Source organism: Halyomorpha halys, unplaced genomic scaffold (assembly GCF_000696795.3).
Source record: "Halyomorpha halys isolate HHAL.00 unplaced genomic scaffold, Hhal_1.1 Scaffold2088.1, whole genome shotgun sequence".
Taxonomy (NCBI): Eukaryota; Metazoa; Arthropoda; class Insecta; order Hemiptera; family Pentatomidae; genus Halyomorpha; species Halyomorpha halys.
This window is the reverse complement of record NW_027114976.1, coordinates 15,915-29,367: the sequence shown is the minus strand read 5'-3', so window position 1 is coordinate 29,367 and position 13,453 is coordinate 15,915. Positions and strand designations below refer to the sequence as shown.

At 36.2% G+C, this 13,453-nt stretch overlaps 1 protein-coding gene across 3 annotated transcripts in view; it reads right to left on the bottom strand.

The window, feature by feature from the left end:
* Positions 1–11,650, bottom strand: part of RIC-3 (RIC3 acetylcholine receptor chaperone) — an 89,120-nt gene extending 77,470 nt beyond the window's left edge. The window contains exons 1-4 of one of the 3 annotated variants that reach the window (XM_067052041.1): positions 11,406–11,650; positions 10,842–11,198; positions 10,498–10,622; positions 9,934–10,080 (exon numbers count right to left, since the gene is read on the bottom strand). In XM_067052041.1, the coding sequence (XP_066908142.1) occupies positions 9,934–10,080; positions 10,498–10,622; positions 10,842–11,198; positions 11,406–11,547 (771 nt within the window). In that variant the 5' untranslated portion in view covers positions 11,548–11,650. The remainder of the gene's footprint in view (positions 1–9,933; positions 10,081–10,497; positions 10,623–10,841; positions 11,199–11,405) is intronic. The other 2 variants (XM_067052040.1, XM_067052042.1) reach the window with 2 other exon arrangements.
* Between the last annotated feature and the right edge of the window lie 1,803 nt (positions 11,651–13,453).

Here is a 13,453-nt window from a genome sequence, read left to right as displayed (position 1 = left end):
ATATACAAACACGTTTTCTTAGTTCCTTCAATCAAACTCTCCTCTATAGTGACCATGTTATGTTCTCCGATTGTGATCACCCTGAATAGACCCTCGTATATCTCTGCAGCTCTTTTCCGCAGTTCGTCTCTACTTTCCATTCTACCATGGTCCCGATTTTATTATGGCCCATAAAGTATGCCGAGGTTTTGCCTTGCCACCCGTTTCTGTTTCTCTCTCTATCCTGCCCCTCACTTTAGCCCACACCCTCCGTCGAGCCATGCTATTAACGGCAATAGTGTCCTCTCCTGCCACAGTATCCCAATAGTCCCTGGGTCAACACGTAATCCAAAAACAACCTCGAATGGAGCAAACCCTGTGACGGAATGTATCGATTGTAAGCGATGAACGCCTTTTCCATCGCCTCGTCCGGTTCGAGTCCCTTCTCCAGCTGGTACACTTGTAGGTGGTCACTAAGGGTACTATGGAGCCATTCTATCCCACCTCTGCCTTTCGGGTGGCTTGGAGTATTGAATTGTCACATTATCTCCAAGACTTTCATTTCTGCTCTAATTCCCGCATTGCCAAACTCTCGTCCGTTGTCAGATAAGATTCTCTCTGGAACGCCGTAATACTGGAACCACGTTCGCAGGGCCTTCAATACTGCTTCCATCGATTTTTCTGTCACTGGTACGCCATTACTAATTTGCTGAAGACATCTATTACCGTGACCCACTTGTACCCTCTCCAAGTGAACGAGTCAACCTGTAGATCACCAAGTGGCGCTTCTGCAGTAGGCGTTTCTTCCTGTATCGCCTGTGGTGGGTGCTGGTCATAGTTGGTGCTTAGGCATACTTCACAACTACCTATGGTGTCTTGGATGGTGCGCTTCATTCCCCGGCAAAAGTATAGGCAGCATAACACCTGTAGAGTTTCATTAAGCCCCTTATGATTCGTCTCGTCCTGGTAATAGGGGAGCGTCACCTCTTTTTGGCGTTCTGGTTTCCGGAGAGTCTCCACCATCATGGTGCAACGAAAGTGGTGTTTGTTGTTAAAATCTTCTAGCTATTCCATTTTCGTCAGTTTACTTGCAGTGGAATTCGTCTTCGGATGTAACTACCCTGTTCTCGGTGTCCGGCATTTCCAGTTGTTCTTCTTCCCCTGGAGTCGACTCTCTTAGGAACTGTCTCCCGCCTCCAGATGGATCACCTTGATCATCCTCGATTGCATTGATAATTACGCAATGTCCATGTTATACTGCCTTAGGATCTCATTCCATCTGGTGATCCGTGCAGATGTCTCCTTCAATTTACCAACCCACTATAGCGGTCTATGGTCAGTGTGTATCCGAAAACATCTCCCGAAAATATATGGCCGGAAGTGTTCCACCGCTCACACAATTCCCAGCAACTCACATTCCTGAGTACTCATCTTCCGTACCACCCACAAAGGACTACTATATGGTGAGGTGCTGTCTATGATCATCTTCTGTCTTCTTAGCTTCTCTATTTCTTTTCTGATGTGCTGTCGAAGTGCTTGGAGATACTGCCTTTCCTTTACATAAGTCACCCTATGTTTCAGTGGAATCTCATGAACAGTTTTTCCAGTAGCACCCAGCCTGTCTCCTTCCTTAAAAAAAATATTGTCAAATTCTTCCAAAATTCCGGCTTCTCAACCCTTCCCTTGCATCACCACGCCTATTCTCTCTTTCCCAGACCTCAGGAGTCTCCAGCAACCATATTTCTTTCTTCCAATTTGTATATCCCATTTCCCCATTTTGTTATTTATACGTGCACCCAATTTATCTAATAGGTCGCATCCTATAATTACTTGATAGTCCCGAGGCATCTTTCCCAATGCATGAACTGTTACTTGTTTCCCTTCAGCCCCCCACTTATTCAAGCCTATTACCGCCTCCCATTCAATGCTGCAGGGCCCACCTAGGGTAATAAAATAATAGTTACATACCTTAATCTGGGGTGTTCTCTCTCCACCATCCAACATCTCCAATGCTTCTCACCACAGGATCCTACTCGAGCTCCCCGTGCCCACCAGACAGTTTACACCTCCCTTCACTCTTATTATGGGCAGGCTGCCATGCTTCTCTCATACATGGTAGTTCCTCAATGTGCGGCCATCCCTCTGCAGGCATCCCCCTCGTCTCCACGCTCTTTCTCTGGTACTGAGTCCGCTTCCATTTCTGGGTTCTTGAGTATCTTCTTCCATATCTGATACTACTGATGCTTCTGAAGAGTCGCTGGTTGATTCGCTATGTCGAAGTCGTAGGTATTTCCTTCTCATTGGCTGGGCATTCACCTCCAAGGGTTGGACATGTTTCTTGGCTGTTGATATCCTATCTGGGTCCACCCTGGCTCTTCTATTTCCATTCAGTCCTCCACCTTTCTAGCACTTGTATCCATGAGATCTTGAGCACATTCCATAAACGAGCACTCTCTAGGAAATCCCTCCTTCTTCCCCAGCTCTTTTGCGAATTGAACCTTTAGTACCATGGATAAGAATTGCATCCAACCCTGTACCTTGATTGTTTCCATCATCTTGCTGAGTTTATCTGTGATTCTGTTGTAGCATGCCAAGAGTTCTGCGGCATATTTCCCACCTAGATTGTTTTGGTTTCTTTGTCTCCCTTATCATCATAAATATGTCTTCCTTAGGGACCCACCTTCCTCCTCCAAATGCCTTCTTTAATCTTCCTTTGATAACTCTCCAGGCAGCCACTGCTTTTAATGCCTCCTCATCTTGACTATCAAGAAGATTTTCGATAATATCACTTCGATTCTGTTTATGAAGTGGTTTAGTTCTGCCGTTTTCCCGGTAAACCGTTTAAGGTCAGAACGGCCTTCCTCAACTTTGGGGCGGTTGTTGTGCATATTTTTACCCATTCTAGTGTTGCGGCGTGGGCTCCTGCTAGACATACTTCCGGTAGTGGAGCAAGTTCCGGGGGTGGAGGTTTCACCTCCATGGGAGGTGCGTTTTCGACCCTATTCGACCAAACATCGTGCCGACTGTCCACCAACTTAATTAACACCACTACCGACTGTCCGCCGTTCTAATCGATCAGCTGACAATCCGTAACTTATATATATTTTAATATCCTCTTTTGGAGTAAATGGTTATTTTTTATGTATAAAGGATTTTTAATAGGTTTTTATTTTATGTATCATTAGCTTAATTAAACCAAAATGAAAGCTAACCAATTTTTTTCAGTTAAATATGGCACAAAGAAAGCCTTCCATCATCAAAAGAACATTGTATAAAGTGGTTAGAGTTGTACAAAATAGAATTTTAAGTATATTTCTAAAGATAGTTAATTATTTAGTTGACTGTTCAGATTGCCTAGAAACCCGCCCTGAGATTAAGAGTCAATCATGTTATCAAATTTAAATTAAATTCTATTATCTATTAAATATTAAAGCTTTTATTTTGAACCCAAGCTATATTTAAGAAATAAGAATTAAATTAAAACTATCAAAATTCCTTTTATATTACTTTAAATAATTTATGAATAATACATAAATTGTCGTCCAACAGGTGTGGCCTAATTCTTTACAAATTAGGTCATGGAAATCAGGACATAGCTTTTAGAAGAGTTTAAATTGAATAATTTTTTTTTTATAAATAACTCGAGTAGTTAATGATGAAGGATAATGTATAGTTAACTGGGGAGTAGAGATCCTAAAGAGGTGATTCTTGGAAAACCGAATGGTATGGCGGTAGTATTGCATTGTGTATTGTGTTGGGGTACTTTCCAAACAAGTGGAGGATTGCAGACTTGAGACTGCTCTACAAGGGAGGTGGTAAGGATAAAGAAACGCCTAAATCCTATCGGCCAATATTCCTCCTCCCAGTAGCAAGTAAGGTTCTGGAGCACATGATCGTCCACAGCCTTAGACCAGTCCTAAGTGCTGCAAGTCATCCACGGCAGTTTGGCTCGACCCATGGCAGGGGAACTACGGATGCGCTGCTGAGAGTGAGTAGGGATGTGGAGGAGAGGGCGGAGAAATATGTCTTATTGATCATGTTTGACATCTCTTCCTCCTTCGACAGCGTTTGGTGGCCCCGTGTACTCTAGCGGTTGCAAGAGCTCGACACCCCCAGTAATCTATACTCCCTCGTAGGTAGTTACCTCAATAACAGAAGTGTCAAGATCAGGGGTAACTACTACGAGGTCGAGAGAAAAATCGAAAGAGGATGTCCCCAGGGTTCGGTCCTAGGACCAGCTCTGTGGAAGCTGGTATTTGATGAGTTGCTGGGCGAACTGGAGGACAAGGGGTTCCTTGCCACGGCCTACGTCGACGACCTTGCAGCCATCGTGGCCAAGAACAGTAGATCCAGACTAAAGACAGAAGCAGAGAGGTGTGCCAGTCTCGTAGGAGAGTGGTGCGTGAGGAGGAAGTTGAGTATGGCAGCAGCCAAGACTCAGGCAATACTCATAAGAGGCTCCATGGACAGGGCTCATCCTATCACCCTGGATATCCAAGGAGAGAGGGTTAGACCGGGTGAGGAGGTGGCATATCTTGGTGTGAAGATAAGAAGAAGATTCGATGCCACTTCTCACCTAGTGTATCTAAAGGACAGGGTGACACTGTCACTCAATGGATTAAGTAGGATAGGGGGTGCATTTTGGGGCCTCAGGTACCCTGCAACGATGACCATATATAAAGGTGTGATCTTGGGTATTCTGAGGTAAGCATCCCCTGCCTGGAGCCGAAACCTCACGCAGACACAGAAGAAAAGACTGGCCAGAGATTGGCTCTGCTGAGGGTCATGAAGACATATAGAACGGTATCACATGAGGCGGTGCAGGTGCTGGCCACAGCGATGCCCCTGGACCTCATCCTCAGGGAGGATGTCCTTAAATATGAAGTAAAGAGGCAGGGACTAGAAGCGCTACTGGATGAGCTCCGAGAGAGAATCGGCGAGACTCCAAAATTGTGGAAGAAAATACTGCAGGAGGACTCAATACAGAAGTGGAATGGACGGTGGGTAGCAAGCCAGAAGGGCGCTACTTTGAGAAAATTCTTCCCTACCGTCCTTTCCAGACTGAAAGCTAAATGGGTCATCCCAGACTATTGGGTCTCACAGATCCTAACAGGACATGGGGGATTTCGGGGAAAGCTGCAGAGCTTTGGAAAGAACATCGACCCCCGGTCCCCCACGTGCGGAGTTCCTGAAACAGCAGAACACGTAATAGTGGACCTTTTTTTTTCTTTATAATGTTTTGTCTCTTTAATTATCTAAAAGCTTTACTAGGTGTGGGAGTTCATTTAAAAAACTTGTAAATGTTTTATTGGATTTAATTTTTTTTGTTAAGACTAAAATCATTTCCTAAACTCCTTTCTGTCCGTTGCAAACTTCCTGACTTCACCAAGAGTGATTCATCTGTTCCATGCAAGATCTAATACAAGGTCCTCCTGTCATTTGTGTGGTCATTTTTCCTCAATCTTCTGTTAATTCTTGGTATTCTATACTTTTTAGGAGTCTATTTATAGGCATTCTTTACACATGGTCAAACCATGTTCATTCTTTTCAATAAATATTTTCTATTAGACGTTCCTGTCCTGTCTATTCCGTTATTCTTCTATTTCTTATTCAGTCAAATCTAGTTTAACTTTTCACCAGAATTAAAAGATCTTTACTCAGGAATTTCATTTATGTGGCTTTGAAATTGTTTAATACTAGGCTAACTTTTGGCTGCATTGGTCATCATAGGTATAAAGACTGGTTTATATACTGTCATCTTTATTTTTACCTCCACTTCCCTTTTAAAGATTATGAAATTACGGAGTTAGTGGCACACATTTGTTGCTTTCCTTATGCGCTGGATTATCTCGGAATCCAATTTAGTAATTTTGATTCCAAGATATTGATATAATAAAAATAAAATTCTTTATTTATTCTGGGATTGATCCCTTTAAAATAATATCACAGGCATCAAAATAAGGCTATAGAACCTTGGAGTAAAATACAAAATAAAAATGAAATTATAAAACATCATAAAATATAATGAAAATAATAAATTTGAAAACATAAAAATGAACAACAATAATTAACAGAATATATAAAATAATAATAGAACAGATAAAATAAAACCATATGTCATATCATAAAACATAAGATGACTAACACTTCTGATAATAAAAAATCAAATACAATTAAACTAAAAATAATAAACAAAAGGTACAATTTCTGCTAATATATTGGGTTGTAAAATAAATTCATAGCATTTGCAATATTTCAATTTAATCCTCTATGTGTTTATAAAATCATGTTTACTTGGTCAATAATGTTTACATATTCTAAAAAAGGATTAGTTAAGGTGCTTTTATATATCAGTTTCAACCGAAATTCCTTATATTTAAGTGGTATTTTGCTGACTCAAAATGGAAGAGAAAAAAATTCATTTTCGTCATTTAATGATTTTCTATTTCTGAAAAAGAAAATCCTCAGCACAGACGGTTAACAAAATTTTGAGTGTATATGGTGATGATGACCAGATTCAAGCATTTTTCAAAGACAACCCTCACTCTAAGACATGGGATATCGCAGAAACGCTATAATAGTTTTCCATAACGATAACACCTGTCCTCATGTGTCTTTGCAAACCCAGTAGAAATTATTGGAGTTTGGCTGGGATGTGATCCCCCACCCACCCTATTCACCAGACCTCGCCTCAACAGATTTTCACTTATTTCAGGCCCTTAAAAACTCTCTAAACGCGAAACACTTTAATTCGCTCGAGGACTGCAAAACGCACATAGAGGAGTTCATCGCAAAAATCTGAGAAGTTCTGGGAGGACGGAATTAAAAAATTACCTGAAAGATGGCAACATGTAATAGATCAAAATAGGTCATATATAATTGATTGAAAATATTTACAAGAATCTGAAATTTTTATTTAAATCACCAGTAAAAAACGCTACTAACTTATTTTATAACCCAATACATATTTACAGGCATAAACAAAGATCTGAAACATCAAATACAGTAAATATATAAACGAAAGGTATATTTTTTTATTATTATCAAAAACGTAATAATAAAAAAAAATCCTCTAACTAACTGTTTTAATATTTATGTTAAATATTATCTCTCTTGCTATCTATTCACATCTTATTTGAAACGTTTAATTGTTATTCTTTTGGAATTGGGTGGACATAAGGCGGTTGAAGATAAAGGATTTAAAGGTTGGAAGGGTATTAGAAATACGAATGCAGGAGGGAATAAAATTCCATAAGGAAGAGGAACGGATGAGGAAAGATCTACCAAAGGCTGTGGTTCGATGGGCAATTACATATAAGTCTGAAGGCCCTGAGCGGATATTGCGAGAATGCACTCAGAATTTAAATTTAAGGATATTAGAGAAGCACGATGGATGGCAGGATTGGATAACATGGTAGAGGAATGAAACAAGAAAATATTTACAACGGAAGGAGGGGCAAAGCCACTTCAACTTTTAATAAAATCCGGTGACAGAGGCATCCCTGGGGACCACAAAGATGAACTGAATACAGCAATTAATTAACCATTTTAATTTTTCTTTGAGATTCCCAGAGACACCCACATAAACCACACAGCAATAGTCAAAGTGGGAGAATATTAAGGAAATAACCAAGAGCCTATGGGTTTCAAAAGGAACTAGGTGACAAAGATAATTTAAACGCTTTAGGGTAGAGAAGGTAAGATGGGAAATATCGGAGAAATGTTTTTCCAGGAGAGATTTTGGTCTATAGTGACACCAAGGTTTTTAATGTATGGATGGAATTGTATAGGATAGTTGTTTAGGAATAAGGTTGGAATATGAGGAATAGTTTTCAGGAGGAGATTGGATCCTATTAAATTGCCTTAGTCTCCTCTGCATTTAACTTAAGTTTGTTTAACAACCTTTTCAGAGGTTGTTCCATATTAAAGCCCTTACAAATACAAAATGAGAATGGAATCGTCAAATGCTAAATTCTAGATTTATAGAGGATATTTTTTCAAATAGCCTGTTTTCAGTTTTGGGCTCCTTATTTTATATTCCCATATTACTTTTCCCATGTATATTACAAACAGTATTGGGCTTAAGCTACCCCCTTGCTTTACTACTATTACCATTTCAAATCTCTCTGACTTTATGCCATTTAGTCCAACTATTCCATATACTTTACGATAAAAGCTACGGATTGCTTGATTTAAGTTGATGGGAATTCATTTATCTTCTAGTGCTTGTTTGAGTTCCACCCAGGCCACATTATAAAATATCTACAAGAGATGTAGGAAAACAAAGTGAATCTTCTTATACATTTAAATAAATTTATCAATTAATTTCAATAAATCAATTATGAAGCAAAGCGTAAAAATATTGTCCTGTGTTTGTAGGCCAAGCCTGAATGCTGCTCGATCTTCCTGAAGCTCATATTCTACTATTATTCTTTCTAATATTCTAGAGTACAACTTCAGAGTTACAGATGTTAGGCGAATGTACCAATAGTTTTCACATTCTACAGTAGAATACTATAAATATACTTTTAGATATCTATTGTGGCCACTTTCACGACTTTCCTCACAACCAAGTCCAATAAAGACATTCTTTGTTAATATTGGCCAGCTTATTTTTTTTTTTTTAGCTTTATGAAAAATTTAATTATCTTTCAAAAGAGCATTTAGAAAATTTCAGGAGATACATAGTTTTCAAATTAATCGAAAAACCAATTTTAATTAATTATAGCTTAAAAAGCATGTAGCTAAATTCTAATAATGCACTGAATCTTTGCTTTTACTAGTAGGATTTAGATTTTTTTTTTTTTTTTTGGGGGGGGGGGGAATTTAATTACCTTTCAAGAGATTCTTGAAAATTTCCATAAAATATTTTACTTTGCAAGTTATGCCCAAATAAAATTTACTATTGGTTATGATCCGCTCTCCAATTTTTTCTTGGAGATGTATACAATGTGTCCACTTCTTCCCCCAACTTCTACAATTTTTGGAATTTTGAGTTAGTTTTTGCAAGACATTATAGGGAAATGTGGTCCATCTTTTGAGTTTTGAGGGTATTATTAATTTTCTTAACTTTTCCAGTTCTCCTCCATGCACCTAATTCTGAAATGGGATATTATTTTTTTTTTTCTGATAACAAATGAAGTCCATATCAGGTGATTTTTTAATCCAACGTATCCTGAAAACATAACTCACGAAAACCATTAACAATTTGTTTAAGTGTTTTGACAAATGGTGTAGAAAATTGAACAAATATATAAAAAATAAAAAAAAAAATCGTTCAATTTCATGTAAGAATCTGTCATCATAATTAGAGTTTCTTCAACCAGCCGAGGAAGTTCAAATGCTTGCCATGATGATGACCATAAATTCCTTGACTATGATGGATTATTATGGAAAATTGAATGCAGAAATAAATTTATTCTTCAGGTTAGTTCAATTTTCTGCACTGTTTTTGATGAAGTGTTAAAAAATGGAAAACAATTATTTTTTTGCGTTTTTTGCAATTTACATAAGAGCCATTTGAGAAAAGGGTAAAACGTGTAAACTTGATTATATGAAGTGGCATTTCTGGTAGGTCAATTAAAGTGAAAAAGTTGCTGTAACGTTCAAGGTACAAACCTATCTTAAATCCATAATTTCATTTTCATCTATTTTTTTTTTCCTTTTTGGCATAGGTTTTTATCAAATTGTTCAATTTGCCCTTAAGACTTGATAAGTTATTGATGGTCGAATAAAAACTCATAAATTGATAACAAATTTTAAAAAAATAATGAACATGGAATTGTCATGCGCACTGGCACATCCTTGATAATAGAAGTATTACTACATAACATCCATTTAAAAAGAAACTAATTAATTAGAGTTGTTAATTTAAAAAAGAAAGGACAATAAATTTCTTGTTGGGTTCATTTATGTAAAGTATAAGATTTAAAAATAAACAATAGGAATATCTACCTTCATCATAGTGTACAAAAAGAAAACAATTATACCAATTGTATACATTGGCATAACTACTCCCATGGTTCCACTAGTTGTTTTAGGAGGAGGAACAACTTGTCCTGGACCTCCCATTGGGGGTCTGATACCAGGCATTGGAATTGTCTGTAAAACAAAATAAAAAAATATATATATAAAAGAAAAGATGTTTTCAAATAAGAATAATTATGCCTATTCACAGTAATTTGAGGATGGTATTTAAGACGAAGATCTACATTATTTATATGTACAGTATTGTCTATTTGTTTTATGTTATTTATAAAGCCTAAAATGAATATAAATTAAGATATATGGTCAATAACATGGGTAAAAAGATGGTCGAGGCATTTTTTCTTTTATTACTAATTTAATAATATTTATTTACCTTCAATAATAACTGAACAAGAAATTTGAATTTTTGTAAATAACAAGAGTAAACTGGCAATGGTTCTAAATATAGAAGCAGGTGCAATAGTATTATTTTTAGAAACCTCTTAACTAACTGCTTATTTTTAAAAACGAATAACAAACAGAATGTATTACCCTGCCTTCTTGAATGTTAACTTTAGGAACAATGTGAGTATGGGGAATAGCTCTGCCCTTTTCTCTCAAAGCAGGGTGCAAAAATTCTGGCCGAAGGTGTGGGGGTCTTTCTTGTTTTAAATGTTCTGAAAAATAATTTCAATACACTATAATAAATCTAAAAACTTTAAAATTAAACACACAAATTTTAAATAACTCAATAAAAAAAAACTTTCCACTATAGTTAGTAAAATATTTCCCAATAATTTTTTTTTAATAAATACTTTCAATTAGTCACAATAAACAAAAAACCAATCTCAATGTTAGATAAATAATGTGAAGATTCGCCTTCTATAAAACCTTACTTGGTCCATTCATTCCCCAAACACGAATTCTTCTTGGAAGACCAATTTTCCCAAGAGATGCACCAAAGGATTGTTTTAAACACAGTGAACTATTATGTGATCGTATTTCATCTAACATTTGTTTATAATTTCTTCCTAATCTAACTTTATCCATAAGAAATTGCGTTATATCAACACCACAACTCTCAAAAACAGTTTTCTGACATTGATTTACAATATCCTTAGTAAGTTTCCCTTGTTGAAAGGCAAAAATTAGTTTACTATCAAAATCAGCTTGCCTCAATAAAATCTTTTCACAGATTTCAATCATAACTTTTATAGCATTTACATCACTATCAAACATGACATCACAACATCCTGTAATTGAAAGACAAAATGCATGAACATTTTAAATCAATTAAAATAAAACTTTAACCATCAAATAAATGAATAATAAATACATTGTAGTTAAAAAATAAATATAATAATTATTACTATTGGCACAGAAAAAATATATATATTATGATAATGCATACACATGTATACAGACGCGCACACATAAAAAAAATATTTGAAGAATTGTACCTTGTGCAGTTGATAACGTATCCTTTTGGGAATAAGAACCTTGAATCATTGGATAAAATACATTAGGCCACAGTATAGCAAAACAACCAGCAACTATTGCTAAAACAAAAATAGATTTTCCAGTACTGAAATCGCTTGCCATTTCGTTTCTAAATCTCTCCAGTTTTCGACAAACACCACCTAACGAACAACGTTCCCTGTCAACATTCGCACTACAAGAGAAGCCTTGTGTCCTTTTGACAGTCAGCTGCAGATTATCGATTGTATAAGTTTACAAAGATATACATAACAATTAGATAGTAATAACAATATTGGAGCTACTGTAAATTTCAAGTTTTTATGTTGATAATGTAATTTTTGAATTATGAATTTTATCCTCAAAATTTTGAAGGAATTATTGCAGAAGATTAAGTTAATCTAGTCGTTGCTTTGTTTTAGTAGAAATTGCTTTTTTTTTAGTTTGTATTTTACTTATTCTGTAGATAGTCTATAGAACGGTACCAGAAGATAGAGCAACCAAAGTCTGAGGCACTATATTTGGAAAACACCCAATTCAAAATGAAATCACAACTTTTTTTTGTCTAATGTGCCACTACTAGAGCAAAACAGTGATATGAACTTTGCTAATTTTCAGGTACTAATCACTGATTTTTTTGATTTGCTAATTTTAAAAAGCACACTTGAAACAAGAATTACTTACCAATCTTAAAGGTTTTAAAGTATATCAAATAGTATAAATAGAGATGAGAAGAATCTAATAAAAACTGTAATTGTCGATATGGCATATTAAATTTACATTTCTTATGAAGGAGTACTCCAGCATCAATTGACATTTTTTTTAGAACCACCATCGCTTCTAACATTTTTTCTATTAATTAAGTTTATGTTGTCGAGTTATGCATGGTGTTCTAATTCTGTATAGTTTAGTGTCCATAATATTTCATATGTGTTGGGTTATTCTAGTTTTTAGGAACTTTGTACAAAGTGTTCTATTTATCTTTATTGTACGTTTAAAGCTTCTTCGAAAGAAGTTTCTTTTTTTTTTAATAAACGGAGTTACGTTTTAAAGCAAATATGCAAAAGGGTTCTTGTTCATTCTTAAATGATTTCTATACTCCTCAGAATTTTTTGTTTAAGCTCTCCCAAAAGCATTGACTAAGTGCTTAGAGTTTTCCTCCATGAGATCCACCTTTCAACTCAGACATATGTCCATCCATATACTTGCATTCAGTTCATGAATCAATTACATGAAATTAAATTAGAGTCCGCAATTACAGTTTTTCAACACCCCTTCATGGAAGAAATGTTTCACATTACAGTCAAATAATACAATACAAAGATAAGTAAATTACATATTACATTACATTGAGTAAATAAATCATGTCAAAGTTGCTGCAAAAAAAAAAAAATATATATATATATAAGTTATGATAGGATAAGGCACTGTGTCCGCCTTAATACTCCCAACCATTGTAAATAAACATCTAAAATGATTTTAAGGACCAATAACTCCAGAAATATAGTAGTGTTGCTGTTAATTTCAGTCTAATTGCGTACTGTTACTCTGCCCTGAACCTTGCTTTTTTTTTTCGTTATAGTTCCGACAAAACATAAGTGGTGCCGAAACTTGATTGTTTTTTTTTTAGTTAACCCAGTGTATATTTTGTTCCCGCCTTTATTTTTTTCTCTCTCCTTTCTTATTTTTCTTTTATTATTTTTAAAATTCTTATATTTTTATTTTTCTCCCAAACGTGCGGGCTGAAACTGTCGCCAGAAAAATCTTGTTTAGGGCAAGAAAAGATATCGTTTTTGGATCATACGATATCCCGACATGGCGTCATGCCTGATCCGCAGAAGGTCGACGCAATCCGGAGAATGGAGATACTCAGGGATGTTTGGGGGATCCGACGGCTGTTGGAAACGCTGAACTACTTTAGGAGGTTTGTGCCGGAAATGGCGGACTATCTAGTCCCTATCGATAACCTACTGAAAAAGGGGATCGCGTAGTAGTAACACCCGGCATGGAAGACAATATACGGAAATGTATG